The sequence below is a fragment of the Hemicordylus capensis genome, chromosome 3, assembly GCF_027244095.1.
Source record: "Hemicordylus capensis ecotype Gifberg chromosome 3, rHemCap1.1.pri, whole genome shotgun sequence".
NCBI lineage: Eukaryota > Metazoa > Chordata > Lepidosauria > Squamata > Cordylidae > Hemicordylus > Hemicordylus capensis.
This window is the reverse complement of record NC_069659.1, coordinates 292,943,679-292,963,799: the sequence shown is the minus strand read 5'-3', so window position 1 is coordinate 292,963,799 and position 20,121 is coordinate 292,943,679. Positions and strand designations below refer to the sequence as shown.

The 20,121-nt window shown below is 41.1% G+C and overlaps 1 protein-coding gene across 3 annotated transcripts in view; it reads right to left on the bottom strand.

The window, feature by feature from the left end:
* Nucleotides 1-20,121, bottom strand: part of STAG1 (stromal antigen 1) — a 327,093-nt gene that overhangs the window by 135,253 nt on the left and 171,719 nt on the right. For all 3 annotated transcript variants that reach the window (XM_053310204.1, XM_053310205.1, XM_053310206.1), the window contains 2 exons: nucleotides 14,989-15,153; nucleotides 8,738-8,834 (listed from right to left, as the gene is read on the bottom strand). In XM_053310204.1, the coding sequence (XP_053166179.1) occupies nucleotides 8,738-8,834; nucleotides 14,989-15,153 (262 nt within the window). The remainder of the gene's footprint in view (nucleotides 1-8,737; nucleotides 8,835-14,988; nucleotides 15,154-20,121) is intronic.

The window sequence follows — 20,121 nt, the reverse complement described above, 5'->3', positions numbered from 1 at the left end:
TAATATGCTCCTAACAAGTAGTTCCAAAGAGAACCCTGGCAGCTGCATTCTGCACCAACTGATGTTGCTGAATATTCTTCAAGGGCAGCTCCATGCAGAGCACACACAGTAATCCAGCTGCAAAGTGACTAAGGAATTAGTAACCCTGGCCAGATCTGCCTTCTTGAGGAAGCAATGCAGATGGTGTACTAGCCGAAGCTGTGCAAAGGCACCTCTGGCCAACACATCCACCTGAGCATCCAAAAGCAGAGCCAGATCCAGCAACACCCCCTAAGCTGTGTACTTGCTCTTTCAGAGGGAGTACAACCCCATCCAGAGCTGGTTGAATTACTCAATTCCAACTGGCTTTTCTACTGACCAGCAGCACCTCCATCTTGTCTGGATTCAGTTTGCTAGCCCATATTCAGCCCATCACCACCTCCAGCCCCCGGTTCAGTACATCCACTGCTTCCCTGGGATCTCATGTCAGGGAAAGGTAGAGCGAGTGTTGTATGCATATTGATGAAACTTCAGTCCAAACCTCCTGATCATCTCTCCGAGCAGTTTCATGTAGATGTTAAACAGGACTGGGGACAATACTGAGGCTTGTGTGACCCCCACAGGCCAGAGGTGGAGTTGCACAGAAGTGACCACCCTCTGGAACCTCCACCCCAAGAAAGGACCAAAATCACTCCAATGCACCACCCCTGATGCCTATACCTGAGAAGTGGTCCAATAGAATATCATGAGTTGATTATCAGAATGCTAACCCACCGCCCTTCCTTATACAATCCAAGAATATCACTCTTAGGACAGCAGATCATCTGCCTGTGTAAAGGACAGATATAAAACTCATTGGTAAGATCAAGTTTTGCTTATTTCCCCTTTCCTAGGAAGATTATCCCTCTGAGTGGCCAGGTTTGGAACAGAAGGACGGGAAATGTCCTGGCCCTAAAAGTGAGTACTGGCTTCACGATAATCGATAGAAATTTTTTCCTATCAATCAGATCTGTCTGGAAAAAAACTGACAACACTTTCAATATGATTTTTATCTTTTTATCAATTTTAAATGTGTTATATTTTATGTTTTAATTCTGTACACCACCTAGAGGTTTTTATACTAGGCTGTATATAAATTCACACACAAACCTATAAAAAAGCATCCAACTCTGAAAAATTCCTCACTGAGAAAACCCAGATACAAAACTATTAAGCTAAGATAAACTCAGAGAGAGCAAGAGAGCTTAATGACTAAGATGTTACGGAGTTGCTTTTGCACTACATAAAGACACCAAAACGTTCTTCAAATGATCATACATGCAGTTACACCTATGGAATCTGTGACTGCGCAAAGCATCATTTGGAACTTCCTAGAACTCAGACTAAATAAATTTGGCACGATCTCTATGGAGCGAGAGCACATGCGCAAATGTACATGGCCCATAGCATCTCCCTCAGCTCCTCAAACTCTTTTTGCATCCCTTGTCTCCTTGCATTTCTTTTGCCAGAGCTATTTATTTATTTATTTATTTGATTTTTATATCGCCCTTCCAAAATGGCTCAGGGCATTTTACAATTAAAATGTAAAATGTAAAATTTTACAGTTTACAATTAAAAATAAACCACTAAAACAATAAAGAGCTAAAACAAAAATTAAAAACAATATGACAACAGTTAACAATTTTAAAACATTTTAAAACAAGAATTAAACAATTGCAGTAATTAAACCCCCCCGAAACCGGGTTAAAATATTGAAACCGATTTAAAAACCCTGGAAAGCCAGGCCAAACAAATACATTTTAAGGGTTCTCCTGAAGGCTAATAGAGAATTCAAATTACGGATTTCCGCAGGGAGCGCATTCCACAGCCTCGGAGCAGCTATAGAGAAGGCCCACCTCTGAGTCGCCACCAGACGAGCTGGTAGTAACTGGAGATGAACCTCCTCAGATGACCTTAATGTGCGGTGGAATGCAGAAGAAGGTGCTCTCTGAGGTAACTCGGGCCTAAGCCGTTCAGGGCTTTAAAGGTAATAACCAGCACTTTGTATTTTGCCCGGAAACATATCGGCAGCCAGTGCAATTGTTTCAAAACAGGCTTAATATGGTCTCTCCGGGTTACCCCAGAGACCAATCTGGCTGCCGCATTCTGAATTAACTGAAGTTTCCGAGCTACGTACAAAGGCAGCCCCATGTAGAGCGCATTGCAATAGTCAAGCCGGGAGATTATCAGCTGGTGCACCACTGTTTTGAGGTCATCCTCTTCAAGGAATGGGCGCAGCTGTCGAATCAGCCGAAGCTGATAGAAAGCACTCCTGGCCATGGCCTCCACCTGAGAAACCAGAGTGGGGCCTGGGTCCAGGAGTACTCCTAAGCTGCGCACTTGCTCCTTCTGGGGGAGTGTAACCCCATCCAGCACAGGAAGATCTAACTCACACCTCAGATTCTGAGCACCTCTGTCTTGCTTGGATTCAGCTTCAATTTGTTATCCCTCATCCAGCCCATTACTGCCTGTAGGCAGGCATTTAGAGAATGAGTGCCATTTCCTGAAGAAGGAAGGGAGGAATAGATTTGGGTGTCATCAGCATACTGCTAACACCCAGCACCAAATCTCCTGATGACCTCACCCAGACGTTTCATGTAGATATTGAAAAGCATTAGTGACAGAATGGAGCCCTGAAGGACTCCATACAACAGCTCTTGCTTTGAGGAACGACTGTCACCAAGCTCCACCATCTGGAATCTACCCGAGAGATAGGAACAGAACCACTGCAAAGCAGTGGCCCCTATTCCTAACTCCCCGAGGCGAACCAAAGGATACCATGGTCGATGGTATCGAACGTCGCTGAGAGATCCAAGAGGACCAACAGAGTCACACTCCCTCTGTCGATTCCCCGGTAAAGGTCATCCGTCAGGCCAACCAAAGCTATCTCAACTCCATAGCCAGCTCTAAAGCCAGTTTGAAATGGGTCTAGATAATCAGTTTCCTCCAAAACCATCTGGAGCTGGTTCCTTTTTGTACTCTTCATTTGGGCAGGACTTCCATTTTCTGATGGAAGTCATCTTCCCTTTTATAGTTTCCTTGACTCTACTTGTTAGCCATGGTGGTGTCTTCCTGAACGTTTTCTCCTTTTTGGTATACATTCCAACTGAAATTCCATTATTGTAGTTTTAAATAAGTTCCATGCTTTCTGGAGTGATTTGACCCTCCTGACCACCGCTTTCAGCTTCCTTTTTACCAGTCTCCTCATTTTTGAGAAGTTTCCTCTTCTGAAGTCTAATGTATCCGTGTTGGAATTCCTTGACAATACTCCACTCAAATATAAGCTGAACTGGATCCACTATGGTCATTGTTCTCCAATGGTTCTACAACTCTGTCATCTTGCACCAGGTCTTGGACATCACTCAGGATTAAGACCAAGGTCGCCTTCTCTCTGGTTGGTTCTGGGGAGGACTGTTCTAAGGCACAGTCATTTAGTATGTCTAGAAATATGGTCTCTCTGTCATTATCTCAATTTGAATGTGAATGTGAATTCTAATGTGAATGTGAATTTACCCAGTCTATGTGTGAATAATTGTAGTCACCTATTATTACAGCTCTGTCTCTCTTTGATGATTCTCTAATTTGCTTCTCAAAGTCCAGGTCACTCTCACCATTTTGATATGGAAAGTGATAGTATGTCCCTTTTTATAGTTTTATCCAACATATACGATTTCCATTGCTTACTTTCTCCACTGCAAACTGTCCATTCATTTCTACCATTTGCTTCCTATTCTTTAGCCAGTTATCAATTAATAAGACTTGTCCTCTTATCTTGTCACTGCTAAGTACAGTTAGGAGCCTTTGATGCAAGACTGTGTCAATAGCTTTTGGAAAGTCCAAGCATATGTTGTCCATTCGATTGCCCTTATCTACATGCTTGATAATGTACAAAAAGGATTCAAAACTTTGGTGAGGCAATTTACATACTGTATGTCTGTCAAATTATTTCTTTTACTTTTATCATCTTTGTATATTCACAATATGGTTTTTTTAAAAGTTTGGTCAAGGAAGACTTCCCTTTGCAGAAGTCCCCTCTATCTATCCTCTCTTCCCATGAAAACCATCTCTCCCTCATAAGAATCACAATACCCCAGCAGAGGAAGGAACAATCCATTATTGTTAGAAAGCTATGCTTTATTTTAGTCATGCTTACAAGGGTTTTTGGCCAAACAAACTGCAATCCAGGCAGTCTTGCACTTTTTCAGAATTATTCCCAGTATAAGCAGTCAACATGCCCACATTTAGACACCACAGTGGAGATCCCCCCGCCCCTTTTCCTCAGAAAAGTGATACCCCAGTGAGTGATATAAACTGTTATGGGAGCACTCTGGCTATTGGAAGGATGCTCACAAGGAAGAATATTATTGAGTGTCCCTATTTCTTATAGAGTGGATATAAGCAGTGGTGGTTGGTTGGCGCTGCGAGGAGCTAACAAATTTTGCCCGAAGTGTTCCACACAGGTGCAGAACCCACTTTTTATGTTTGTTACTGGATCATGAACCAGATCTACTTCAAATAAATAAATAATAACAACAACAACCATGACCAGAAGAAAAAAGGCAACCTCCCTATAGCCTGCTGAACAACCTAATAAAGGCAAACTAAAAATACACAGTTCAGCCCATCTGCCCTGATAAAGAAAACGAAGAGGATTAATATGAGTTACTATTTCTATTCAACTGAAGAACAAGTTACATTCTTCCTCTGTTCCATTCTTGGAAGGCACCACCCCACTGTTCTAGTCTGACTGCCAGCAGAGTGGGGTCATCCTCCTCCTAATTAAAAATAAACAGGGTTTTTCCAACATGCATGTAGCCTGTTGTTCATAGAGATATTTCTAAAACTAGGCTACAAAGTCTAGTTTTGTGTGTGACATACAGTTCCCAATACTGGAATTACATGCAAAGGAACAGCAAAAAACAAACAAACAAAAAGACAGAACAGAAAACTATACTGAACTAATTCCAGTCGTTCAGTGTGCCTTCTCTATACAAACCAAAATGAGGATCAATGTGTGCTTGGTATGTGCCAAAGGCACAAGAAGCTACACTGGTCACAAGGTTTCTTCTCAATCACTTTTAAAAGCAGAGATAGAAAAGGTGTAAATAAAACGCAATCAGTTGAGTCCAAGGATTTTTTTCTTAAATGAACTCTGTAATGTGTTTTTAAAATTAACCTCAGTACTGCTAATATGTATACATTTTACATTTTCCGATTTATGCCTTCCAAGGTTTCTAAAAGTTCAACAGCAGTGCATTTAGGAACAGCTGGAGCTTAAAGCTTTTATGTTTCCAAGGGAAATGCATACTTTTACTTACTGCTCTAGTTGTGGATTGCCTTTTTATAACTTGAATCTTAGCTGCATGGTCTATTGGCAATCAGAATGAAGTATTTGCATTAACTAATTTTCTCCTTTAACATATGGAGAGCAGACATGATAAATAACAATATCTAACATAGATCCCCTGCCTTTTGCTCTCCTCACCAAAACTTGAGGAACACTACTGATACCTGAAAGGTTATAGTCATCATTTTAAAAGCACTAGGCAGGCCAAACAGGTGTCAGACTTGTTCTACCCAGCACACAGCTGGTAATATTAGGTCATGCAATATATTTATTTAAGTAGTTCCAACCAGCGTTCTTTCTAAGGTGTGTGTATGTGCGAGCACACACGTTTTTGATGTCCACTCAGTTGATTTTAGATTCCGCTCAGGTTGAATCAGGAAGGCCTGATAGTACATTCTGAATGTACTATCTTGATACTGCTGCCCAAAACATAATTTCATTCTGTACACAGATGGAAAAAGTCAGAGGGAACACTGGTTCCAACCTTCCCCTGTACATGTTCGTGTAGACACATGTAATTCATTAAATGGGCAATCCTAAATGCAGTTCACAGTAGTATACAAAACAGGCCTAATTAGGAAAGACAACATGAAGAAGAACCCTAAGAACTGTATTTTAACAGAGAGGATATCACACAGCCCAGCTTTCTTGACAGACTCTCACATTTATGCAGATTTCTGAGCACTTCTTTCAGACTTCCTTTTACTTCCATGATGTAACAGTGAGCTCACTATAGCTGAACAATTCTCAGCAACATGTTGCAAACTAAAGGTATCTTGAGCACACCCCACTGAAGCTTGCTTCTGCAATCCTCTTTCTCTAAGCAAGGCAGACAGTTCAGCAAATTTCTTAGCTTCTCAGATCTGCCTAGTCCTCTGTTTCCATAAACTTAAGTATTCTCCTTTGATTAGGTGATTACTTTATTTATAGCTTGGCAATCTGCCCAGCATTTCTGCATTTACCCAGTGCAGTACAGTAGATTCCTGCACTGAGTCTACACTGACTACTGAGTCAGAATTAACACTGCTATTCTCAAATGTTTAGATGTTCTGGTTATCCTACTACTGGAACTATGGAGGATAAATGTGAGGGCAAAAACTAGTGACAGTTTCATTGCCACAATAAATGTATGCGAGGGCCACTTCTTGTGTTACATTTTCAAGAAATGAACACACACCACAAGTCAGTTCTGTTTCTGAAGCTAGACTGAAACATATTGGCCCTGAGCCAGCCAAAAAGCTATTGCACATGGTAGGGGCTACACATACACAGCTGGAAGCTTTTGTTTACATTGGCAATCCAGCAGTTCCTTCTGAACAGATAATTCACATTTTAAATTGTCTTCTGTTTAAAGAATAATTTATGGTTCAGCAGGGGGTTGTTTTAGTCCAAAAAGAAACAAAAGATACAATTGCATACAGAGAGCTCTGCACTGCAACTATTGTTAGAATCACAATTCACACATCTAGAGGTTCTTGCAGTTTACAGATTTCATCACTGCTAGCTGCATTTCATTTATAGCATCTTAAAAAGAGTAATTTACAATTCTAATACAGTACAGATACAGTCCTTTGCCATGGTATTTACATTACATTTAAAACAATTTGTATAGAAAAGCTCCAGTTGTGTCAACAGCCACGTTTATACGTTCCCCAAATTTACCAATTTTTCAGACATTATTTACTAAAATCTTATTACACTAGATTTTTTAAAAAGTATGTTTTACAATAAATAAATTCATCTGGGTAAAATGCAATCTTGTCATGGTTCCTCTCTAAACATGGGCTCAGTTTTGTTAAACTGACTATGAACAAATCAGTTTCATACTTCTCTTAGAAGCCGAGCTGTTCTTTGCCTATCATTTTCCTGTTCCTAAGTGAGTATGTGTATTGAAAGATATCTATTTTTGCTTAACTATTCATGAGACTAACTGTTCTGGGTGAAACTAGATTCTTTTAAAAAAAATTGGATAATTGATTTTTCCTTTGGAAAACGGAGTTCTTTTACTAGTTGCCATTTAAAAAGAGTTCTTTTACTAGTTGCCATTTTTAAGACTTGATCAACATTGTTAGATAACTCTGATCTTATTAATAAGGGTCAGGAGCTTTTCCAGAGCTTAACATTATCATCTTTTATCTGTATTTATGCTGCAGCCTAGCATTTTGTAGGGTTGTAATGAAAACCTTGGAAAGGATATTTAGATGCTGTGACGTGTCTATACCTACAAAGATTAGAAACTTTTGGACAATGGTTTTCCCTGTGACACTCTATGGATGCGAAAGCTGGACTCTGAAGAAGTAAGGAAGAAAAGGTATTGATACTTTTGAACTTTGGTGCTGGAGAAGACTTTTGAGGATACCATGGTCAGCCAAGAAAACAAACAAATGGATCATAGAACAAATCAATCCAGAATTTTTACTTGAGGCACAAATGACCAGGCTCAAACTTCATACTCTGGATACATTATGCGAAAACCCAGCTCCCTTGAGAAGTCCATAATGCTGGGAAAAGTTGAAGGAAAGAGAAGAAGACAACAACCAGCAGCAAGATGGATTACGACAGCAATGAATGAACCACTGAGAGATCTTTAAGGCCAAGTTGAAGACAGATCATCCTGGAGAGAATCTATCTATGTGGTCGCTAAAAGTCAACACCAACCTGACAGTACTTTATCAATCAAAATCTGTATTTAAATGTAAAAATAGCAGCTCAGTCTCTTTTGGTCAGTATACCTAACAAAATTTTACTCATATTATTTGCTAAATGCAATAGGATTCCAAGTTACAATGTGTGCCCATTTGCCAAAATCTACATTGTATATTATTCTCTTTTAGAGCGATTTCCCATCAGGATTCCTGGTATGTTTCTTTTTACTCTTTACAATGCTTCATAATTCTAGAAGTCCATGTACTTTGTTCTCTCTCTCTCCCTGCTCCCACATCAGCTCAGTTTACCATAGTGTTTCGCAATCCAATAAAAGCAGGTTTCAAGGCATATTCAGAAAAACTGCTAGATACACCAGGCAGCTACGAGACTTAATCTTCCACTCCCGGGAGAACATTTTGCTCATACAAGGAAAGTGAGGCCATTTTTGCTTATCTTCCCTTCCATATGCTGCCCTGATGTCTCATGAAAATATATCCTTGATGGCCCCACAGTCCTCAGGGACATATTGGAGGGACATCAGAGAGAGGGAGGTTGAGAAATTCACCCTTTCCTCCCTTGAACAAGCAGAATTTTACTTGTGTGAGTGGAAGATTAGTCTCAATGCTGTCCACTATATTTGAGGTCATTACTCTACATAATATACTACACACTGACACAAGTTATAAATATTAAGAAAAAGTTTATAACATTCTTATTCATTTGTACCTCGGCATCCTGAACACTGGATGAAGAAGTTGATTAAATCCAGAAGTGCTATATCTCTGTCTTGTTTATACGATTCAATCCAGTCGTCTACCACAGACTGTCAATTAAAAAAATTAATATTCAAATACTCATTCCATAATTTTGTAACGTGACAGGTTTTATTTGCCTTTTTCAAAGAGTGCACACAAACTTAATGAGATCCAACCCCAAACAGATTTCGCAGGAGGACTTCAATGGTGGTGGTGGTTTTAATTATTATTCAGAATAATAAGTGTATAACACAAATAGAATAGCAATACCACATGATATGATACAACATTGGCACCAGTAGAAGTTTCCTCTGGGACACAGAAAAGTTTCAGGAAGCATGTGAGATACCAGTCAAGATAGCAGTGCAATTAGAAAGGTTTGCCTCCTACTTCATGATGCAATCCTGATTCTGAACCCTCCTCCACAGCTATTTAAAAAGGGGGGAAATGCAAGGGCAAAGTGTGCATTTAATGTAACATGTAGTTTGGTTTGGCTACATGTTTCTAGTTTTGACTATTTTCTAGACTATTTCAATGAAAATTCTCAAATTAGAAAGTTCATTTATTTATTTTCGGGACTTATCACTTTGCATATGTTAAACAAAAGTATCTTATGGCATTTCTTAAAACAGCAATGTACTGAACCATTAAATTCAGTGGGAACCCTCTGAGGCCCTCCATATATAGGATCCAACTGTCTTGCTCCTCTGTGAGTCCACACATGCATATTATCAATCATGAACATTATGAGTGTACCAGCCATCAGTTTAAGTGCTCCACTGCAATATGAACAGAAGCTCATGTGCTGTATAAATGCTAGCTATGACCACCACAACCCACTAGACCAGGGCTGCTCAACTTCGGCCCTCCTGCAGAAGTTGGCCTACAACTCCCACAATCCCTGACTATTGGCCACTCTGGCTAGGAATTATGAGAGTTGTAGTCTAAAAACAGCTGGGGGGAGGGGCAAAGTTGAGCAGGCCTGCACTAGACTTTAGTCATGTGCACGGACCGGTTCGGAGACCATTCTAAAGGCCTCCAGACTGGTCTGGTCACGGGGTGGTTTTGGTTCGGGTGGGGGGTTCCAATAAAAACAGGGGGGGCTTTACTCACCCCTTCCTTCAAAGTCACCGTAATTTTTGTAGTAATCGGGCGGCAGGGTGCCGCCCGCTTCAATCTCCCCTCGGCTCCTCCATTTGTATACATAAATTATAATCGGGCGGCAGGATCGCTCCCAGTCCCTGCCGCCCCCTTCAAGCTAAGCCCCGCTCGGCTGGCGACCGCCCCCTTCTTGCCAAATGTCCCCCCCCCATTACAAGAGGACGGCAGGAGAACTCCCTGCCGTCCGCTCGCTTTGCCGGCTGGGCTGCAAATGGCTTCTAGGAGGCCTTTTGCACATCGCGAAAGGCTTCCTAGAAGCCATTTGCAGCCCAGCCGGCAAAGCGAGCGGACGGCAGGGAGTTCTCCTGCCGTCCTCTTGTAATGGGGGGGGACATTTGGCAAGAAGGGGGCGGTCGCCAGCCGAGCGGGGCTTAGCTTGAAGGGGGCGGCAGGGACTGGGAGCGATCCTGCCGCCCGATTATAATTTATGTATACAAATGGAGGAGCCGAGTGGAGATTGAAGCGGGCGGCACCCTGCCGCCCGATTACTACAAAAATTACAGTGACTTTGAAGGAAGGGGTGAGTAAAGCCCCCCCCCCCCGTTTTAATTGGAACCCCCCACCCCAGTGCCGGACTGGTTCTGTGGACACCCCTACTAGACTTTCACTAAACTCCCCACTAAATGTAACGATACCGGAGCACTGTGGAGCCTTAGTTGGCCTCGGATAGCCGGCCTGGTGTAGAGAGCTGTCTGCCTTGGAAGCAGAGCGCGGCCGGAAGGGGGCCGCCTCTTGCCTGTAACACACTGCACATTTGCGGGGAACTGGTGCTAAATTAAATTGTTGTTTTAATGGTTGTTTTATTTCGCCTTCATTGTATTTCCTTTTGTGAACCACCTAGAGCCTTCAGAGTCAGGCAGCATATAAAATAAATAAATAAATAAGTAAAACACAATAAAATAAAATAAAATGTTAATTGTTGCAGTAAAAGCTACCTAGCACAGATGCTGGTATAAATACTTTACATTTGGGGCTCAACCTCCATGTAAAGTAATATTAAAATTACCTATGTTGGTTTGCATGAAAAGTGGCATACAAAAGCTTAAAGATCAATGAATAGGCAACAAGGCGTTATCAATCACAACTATTTGCAAAACTAATTAACCACTTGATTTTTATATGATGATATTTATTCATTCATTCATTCATTCATTCATACTATCTATCTATCTATCAAATTTGTACACCGCCCCAAACTTTCATCTCTGGGCGGTTAACAATAGCATAAAACAAGTTAAAAACACATATTAAAACTTAAAACAATTTAACAATTTAAAATAAACCAGAGATTAAAACCTAAAAAATTTCAAAAAGCTGAGAAAGCTTGGGCGAAAGGATGGGTTTTCAGGTGTTTTTTAAAAATTGCCAGAGATGGGGAGGATCGTATCTCAGCAGGGAGTGCATTCCACAATCTCAGGGCAGCAACCGAGAAGGGCCATCTCTGTGTAGACACCAAAAGGGTTGGCGATAACTGTAGATGGACCTTCTCAGATGACCTCAATGGGCAGTGGGGCTCGTAGTGAAGATGCTATATTTGATATATTTCATCATGGAAACTTTTTCTTATAAGCCACAATACTTGTAATAATTAGCCCTATCATTGTTTTTATTGGGAGCTTACATTACAGGTGATCTAAGTACTGTTAATTAAGAATAATAAATGGAGTCTGATAACAACTAGAGCACTTTCCTAGAGAGAATATTGGCTAGTTTGCTTAATTTAAAAAACCACACACACACACACCTATAAATCACTGTATTGTTTCTCCACCCCATTAATGTACATAATATCTGTAAAATGTCATATTGTATTTCTGCATTTTGCACCTTATCCAGGTACAGGACTTGTGCTTTCCATTAGATATCCATACAGAAATCCCTTACACACTATTTCACATTAAACCACTAAGCTATTCTTTTGGTAGAGTGATATATTTCAATTTAAAATGGTGAAATGGTATTTACTAGAGCCATTTATCATACGCTGGGCATTTTGCCAGCTGAGGCCGGAGTACAATTTACAAAGGGCCAGAAAAATAACAGACAGGCTACTATGACTGACTTCTTTCCTCCTGTTAAATCTTTGGACGTTACAATGCTGACCCCAGTGAGGGCTTTAGAAAAGACTGGGACAACACCTGACTTAGATAGGTCTCTTGGACCCTTCTGCCTGGACTTCCCAAGTACTCAGGAGATGCAAAATACACGCTCTAACTTGGCTCAAGAGATTGCTAATGCAGAGATAAGAGTTGCCAGTTCAATTAACTCTGGTCTGGGGGATGCTACTTCCAGAAGATACTGTTACAACACCTCAAGTTTCCTTTGCACCTGATAATGGAGGCTCTATGTGTGATGGAGGTTCCACTTGTAATCAGGACCAATGGTCTCTTCCTATTATGGAAATTATGATTAAACAGCAAGAGCAGCTTAACAGACTCGCTTCCACCTGGTCCATGGAAATCCCACTGATCAGAGCATTTCTTGAGGAGTGTAAGAACTTGCTACCTACGCTCACTGAGGCAGTTTTACAATCGACAGTTACTAAGAAGGCTGATGTAACAACTGATGATCCTTCCTCATCTCTGCTCAATTTATCTTCAACTGCCTTATATTCAGATGAAATAAGAATAACACATTCTCCTATTCAGCTTGCCAAGGCGAAAGAAAAAGGGTCACAGAAGAAGGAAAACTCAAATACTAATATAAAAACAGATAAGAACAAAAACAAACATAAATACAAACATAATACTAAAAATGAAAATAAAAATAAGAGGTCTTCTATTGCATCAGGACGAGGCACAGAAATGAACCTTAATAGATTATTTGAAATTCTAGATGCTCCACAAAGCTCTCATGCTGGCACTAAAAACAGAGACAGGAACCAAAAGAACCAAATAAATCAAAGGAAGAAGATGAAATCTGCTGTTAAAGGGACAGTTGAGCCTCCTCTGGTGCAATTTTGGGGGCTGAGCCCTCTACTGGGGAGGCAGCTAAAACCTCTGAGGACTCAGGGTTGCTCACTAGGAGGGAACCCTTCATTCTGAGCCAGTCATCCTTACCACCTGAACTATTGAAGCCTACTGTCCCAGGAGTTGATAACAGCAGCCATTTGCGGCTGGTCCCTTACAAAGCAGCTCTTGTTAATTTTCCCAAGCCTCGTGGGCTGCTACAGCAGAGTGAACGAAAGCTTCAATTTATTCATCTAATGAGAATGCTTGGCTTGACCTTCTTTACCGCCAATGATGTTCTTGATATTCGATATCTGTATTTTAACTATTATAGTGCTCGTGCTATTGTAACATTTTCTTCCAAGGCTATGGTTTCTCAACTGCTGAGCTATCAAAGTATGCTTCAGCCTTGTAAAATTCGAGCGACTAGAGTTTTCCAGGACTGTAATATTAAGCACATTACTGGCCCTCATGATCAAATAACTGAAGTACTATCTAATAAGGTGGTTCCTGAAAAGGAAGCCTTGCCCGCAAGCTCTGGGAAGCTCCCAGTTAATGAGTACCAAATAATTGAGGTGCAATATAAAAAGGCGGTTGATAGTCAAATTGGTGGCCTCTTGCCTGAAGAGGAAGCCCTGTTTGTAAGTTTTGGAAAGCTCCCAGTTAATGAGCAAATTGATATTGTAGCCAGACTATCTCACTTAAAAGATGCTCTGGTTAACAGAGGTTTGAATAGCGGTGTTATGCAGGAAGGGTTCCAGCCCTTTAAGGGAATGTCTTCGGATGTAACACAGCCTACGATCACCCCCCGGGCTGATGATGAGAACCTGAACTTGAACTTTTTATGGCAACCCTGGATTGTCAAGATTCTAGCCCTGTCAAGTTGCTGGCTGTGGAGCTTCAAGAAGCTGAGAATTCCTCATCTGGCCAAAATATGTGGGTTTCTGCTGTGGAGGCAGAGCCTGAGATCTCTAAGGATCAGCAGCCTTTGAACAGAATTAATAACCAAATGCCACAAGCCCTGGATTTATAATCTGACTCTCCAGCAGTGAATGAGCAACTGGTTGTCTCACCTGCTTCTGCACTCCTATCTTTATTTGATGCTTTCCCCCAATCTATGGATAACTCTCCTGAGGCCACCTCAGAATGACAATCACTGTCCAACAACATGTCCTTTATATCTTGGAACACTGCAGGATGGAGACACAAATCTGCTGACCTAGTAAAGTTTATTACTAAATTTGACATCTTGTTTTTTCAGGAGACTTGGATCCTAGAAGACTTTTATATTGACAATTATTGTCTGGGTAGCAGACCCAAGGGTGAACTGGGGCTATTGGTTTCTCTTAACTTACAGGCTAGTGTTATTAAGTTGCCACTTCATGCAGAGTGGGTTCTGGCTTTTTTCTTCTTCTTACTTTTAACTCATTTAGCTCATTATGTTTAAATGTTTATCTTCCCTCCCAACATTTATGCCTGCAAATTGAACAACTCTGGAAAGATTTACCTAAATATGTTGAACACTGACCTCCTCTTCCACTGTATATATCATTCTGACTGGGAGTTTTAAGGACAGATATAGTAAAATCCCCATTATATACCATCTGTGTCCTTGTGACATGGAAGAAATTGAATCAATAATACATGCTTTTATACTGTAGATTTTATTCCGATATGTAACACCATTCGACTTTGCCCTTTTTACTGGAATGTTTGGGTCACTCTGATGACTTTAATGTAACATTGTTCCTAGCAGACTGAAGGTATCAGACCACTTATAACGTTGCTAAGTTTTGCTTTTTAGCCTCTGACAGCTGTTTGTTTAGTTCTGATGTATCACCAATTATTAATTGTGTTTTGTCTTGCTGGCCTATGGCCATAATAAATAATTCGAAATTTAATTTAAAAGCAGCCCAACTTAAAACTTGGGAGAGGAATGGTTGAACTTTAATACCCGAGGGTGGGATTGTAACAGATGACAACACAAATATCCCATTAAATTAAATATCCCATTAAATTAAAATCCACTTAGAATCTTTACTAAAAATCAAAATTTTCATTTTAAATTAAAATCACATACATTGTGAGCAGCAGTAAGCATCCATAATGTTACCTGCATAGCACTTTTGCCCATCTTTACCACCTCAAACAAAGTGACAGGGTCCCCTTCTCCATTCTGCTGTGGATGGCCATTAGCTCTCCCTCGACCTGGTCCTCTTATTCCAGGGTCCGAACGAAATTTTTCTCCTGGAGTCTTTCGAGGCTTCTTATTGGCAGACTGAGGATATAAAAGCAAGGAGAAAATGCCTTATACTCAATACCTTATGCTTGTTATTAGTGCTCAAAGAATAATGAAGGGACCAAAACTTTGAAGACTCAGCACAAAAACCCCACACCAAACAAATCAACAACCAGCAGATGCTGAATACACATTTAGCCACAATCAATATATGCCAAATATTCAAAATATGCAAGAAAAGAATTTTAGAAACATTTTATTCTTATGTTTAAAAACATCTGCGGCCTTGTTTAGTTCAGACAGTACTCTATCCACCTCTCACAAATGCATGGGTATACAAGCCTGTCCTACACCAGATCAACCACTCTGTACAGTGGTCCCTCTACTTACGAAATTAATCCGTTCCGAATGCACATTTGTAAGTCGAAAAGTTCGTAAGTCGAAAAGCGGTTTCCCATAGGAATGCATTGGGAACGGATTAATGCGTTCCGGAGCCTAGAAAAAAGACCCAGACCCCCAGTAAGGCTTGCAAACTGCACAGGAACATTTCTTTTCAAGAATAAACAGGCAGTAAACAGGCAGGCAAGTCAAGGAAACCGCATGTAAAATTCGTAAGTCGAGGAAACCCCATCTAAAAATTTGTAAGTCGAAAAAACCGCATCTAAAACCAGATCTAAAACTGCCGTTTGTAACTCGAAAAATACTTATGTCGAGTAGTTCGTAAGTCGAGGGACCACTGTATGTGATTAGGTGATGGGAAAGACATGGGCACCCATGCACCTCTCCACGTGTTTACAAACGTCCGTCAACGTATCATCTGAGTTAGCCCTTTGTTCATGTAAAATGAGCCTGGCAACTTAAAAAAAAAAAAAATAGCAAGTACATGCCAAACAATGGGAGTTCTTCCAGGGCAGTATTTCTACATAACTGAAATTGCAGCAAAGCAGGACCTTGTAGTAACGGAACACTCTTCTGCATGCAGATTTTCACACCAACAGTAATACTGCCATTCTTCTGAGGTAACTGTACACAAGGCTAAAGTAGCAGAAGAGAAACTGTCATTACTAAGCCCAGCATATCATCTCTCCCAGTGGCTGCTGCTGGTGTGCCCTTTAGATAGTGGGCCGCTTTGGAAAAGGAAACAATTTTCTCATCTCTTTTGCCTTGAAAGCTGCTTTGAGAACTTTTTGTTGTTTCCACTGAAAATATAAGGCAGCCGATAAACAGTATTATATTTATTTTTAGCAAGAAAGCCAAGAGAGAGGGTGAAGAGCCAAACAGAGCACGATGGACATTACAATTAATATGCACAGTGTAGGATGCATTTATATGCACAGTCTAAACCAGGCATCCCCAAACCGCGGCCCTCCAGATGTTGCTGAACTACAGTTCCCATCACCCCCAGCTACAATGTATTGTGGCTGGGATGATGGGAACTGTAGTTCAGCAACATCTGGAGGGCCGCAGTTTGGGGGTGCCTGGTCTAAACTATCAAAGCCAATAATTATATTTTAAAAACTTTATTAAAATGCATCAAATGTATTTACCATACACCACACAAAAATATGGCATTAGAGGGTGTAATACCACAAGACTAAAGATATTGCAGCATTCAGTGTTCCCTACATGGCTGTTGCTGCTACCAGGAAAGTTGTATGTGAAAGGAGCAGCAGTAGTGATGGAGAGCAATGGCTGTGAGGCTTTCCCGCCCCCGCACCCCTGCCAGGCTTGAACTTAAATGGTATATGGTTTGATTCTTAAAAAGCCTTAGGACCCAAACCATGGTTTGAGCTTCAAAATGTGCCAGCAAACCATGGTTAAGCAATGCTTGTCTATTTTAATTTTCCATTTCCTCAGAACCTTTAGCCTCTTGAAACAAAGACTGTATGACTGTGACCATCTGCAAATTCAGGCATCCTGTCAAACCTTAATTATGATTTGCAGCAAAACCATTTAAAGTTTTCATTTGCCAAATGATCAAAAATATGGTTTGGACTTTCTTAATCATAGTTAGATGTAATGTCTGAACTGATCTTTCATCTAAGAACATAAGAACAATGCGGCTGGATCAGGCTAGAGGCCTATCTAGGCCAACAGTTTCACATAGTGGCCCTCCAGATGCCTCTGAGAAGTCCATGCTCTCTCTCTTGCTGTTGCTCCCCTGCAACTGCTATTGAGAGGCATCTTGCCTCTGAGGCTGGAGAAGACCTATAGCCACCAGACTAGTAGCCATTGATAGACCTGTCCTCTGTGAATTTGTCTAAGCTACTTTTAAAACCATTCAAGTTAGTGGCCATCACCACATCTCGAAGCAGAGAATTCCATAGATTATATGGTGTGTGAAAAAGTACTTCCGTTTGTTGATCCTAAATTTCTTGGCCTTCGGTTTCATGTGATGGCTCCTGGTTCTAATAGGAGATGCATCATTTTATACATCTCTATCATATCTCCCCACAGTCACCTCTTTTCCAAACTAAAAATCCCCAGATGCTGTAGCCTTGTCCACTGTTCCCTCTAAGGCATGTGTACGTTCACACATTATCTGATGTCCACTCAGTTGATTTTAGATTCTGCTCAGGTTGAATCAGGAAGGCCCCACGCTGCATGCATGCACGCACACACTGCCTTGATACTGCCACCCAAAACAAAACCCATTCCGTACACAGATGAAAAAGATTAGAGAGAACACTGGCCTTGTATCATAAGGAAGGTGCTCCAGGCCCCTGATCATCTTGGTTGCCCTCTTTTACACTTTTACCAGTTATACAATGTCCTTCTTAAGATATGGTGACCAGAATTGTACACAATACTCAATAAGTGGGCTGCACCACAGATTTGTAAAAGGGCATTATAATATTAGCATTTTTATTTTCAGTCCCATTCCTAATGATCCCTAGCATGGAATTGGTCTTATTCACAGCTGCTGTGCACTGTGTTGACACTTTCAACGAGATGTCCACCACGACCCCAAGTTCTCCCTCCTGGTCAGTCACTGACAGCTCAGACCCCATCAGTGTATATGTGAAGCTGAGGTGTTTTGCCTCAGACTTTACACTTCCTAACATTGAACTGCATTTGCCATTTTGTCATCCACTCACCCAGTTTGGAGAGATCCTTTTGAAGCTCCTCACAATCTGTTGTGGATTTCACTACCCTAAACAGTTAAGTGTCATTTACAAATTTGTCCACTTTGCAGCTTACCCCAACTTCTAGATCATTTATGAACTAATTAAAGAGCTTAAGTCCAAATACAGATCTCTATGGGACCCTACTTCTGCTCTCTATTGTGAAAACTGGAGGGAAACATAGAACTGTCCCCTTATCCCATGACTGCAAGTCCAAGTATGCTATGTCAACCGGATCACCTATATCCACATGCCTGTTGACACTCTCAAAGAACTTCCAAAAGTTAGTGAGGTAAGACCTGCCCTTGCAGAAACCATGCTGGTTCTCCTTCAGCAAGGCCAATTCTTCTATATGTTAACAATTTTGTCCTTAAGTATGCTTTCCATCAATTTAGCCAGCACAGAAATTAAGCTAACCATCATGTAATTTCCTGGATCCTTTCTTGAAAATCAGAGTATCATCATCATCCATTCAATTTTTATACTGCCCTTCCAAAAATGACTCGGGACGGTTTACACAGAGAAATAATAAATAAATAAGATGGATCCCTGTCCCCAAAGGGCTCACAATCTAAAAAGAAACATAAGATAGACACCAGCAACAGTCACTGGAGGTACTGTGCTGGGGGTGGATAGGACCAGTTACTCTCCCCCTGCTAAATAAAGAGAATCACCACGTTAAAAGGTGCCTCTTTACCAAGTTAGTAGGGGCACATTAGCTACTTTCCAGTCCTCTGGTACAGAGCCTAACTGTAGGGACAAGTTGAATATTTTTGCTAGATCAACAATTTCATGTTTAGAGTTCCTTCAGAGCTCAAACCCATCTCCATGACCAGATGGATGGTCCTGGAGATTTGTTAATTTTTAGTTTTTCAAGACAGTTTAGAATATCTTCTCTCATCACCTCAGATTGGTCCAGTTCTTCAGCCTCCAATCCTGAGAAGTTCAGATCTGGAGTGGGTATATGGTCAGTATGCTCCGCCATGAAGACAGATGGAAAGAACTCATTCAGTTTTTTCTGCAATCTCCTCATCCTCCTTAATAATCCCTTTCATGCCCTCATCATCTAAGGGTCCAACGCCTCCCTGGCAGGTTTTCTGCTGCTGATATACTGAAAGTTTTTGTTATTCCCTTTGACACTTCTAGCTACATGCACCTCAAACTCTCTTTTTGTATCCCTTTCCATCTCCTTGCATGTTTTTTTTTTGGCTCGAGTGTATGTTCCTTTCTGTTCTCTTCATTAGGGCAGGACTTCAATTTTCTGAAGCAAGTCTTCTTCCCTTTTATAGCTTCCTGACACTACTTGTAAGCCACACTGGCATCCTCCTTAGCTTGGTGGTCCCTTTCCTCCTCCTTGCTATAAATTCCAACTGAGCTTCTATTATTGTGGTTTTAAATAATTTCCATGCTTTCTGGAATGATCTGACCCTCCCGACTTTCCCTTTCAGATTCCTTTTTACCAGTCCTCTCATTCTTGAGAAGTTTCCTCTTCTGAAGTTGAACACATCTGTGCTGGACTTTCTTGGCAACAGTCCACTTGAATTTGATCACTATGGTCACTGTTCCTCAATGGTTCTATAACTCTGATATCTTGCCCCAGATCCCGCACACCTCTAAGGATTAAGTCAAAAGAACATTAGAACAGCTCTGCTGGATCAGGCCCATGGCCCATCTAGTACAACATCTTTTTTCACACAGTGGCCTACCAGATGCCTCTGGGGAGCCCACAGGCATGGAAGTGAGGGCATGCCCTCTCAACTGCTGTTCCCCTGAAATATCGTGCGTCTGAGGCTGGAAGTGGTCCAAAGCCACCAGACTAGTAGCCATTGATAGACCTGCTTTCCATGAATTTGTCTAAGCCCTATTTAAAGGCATCCAAGGT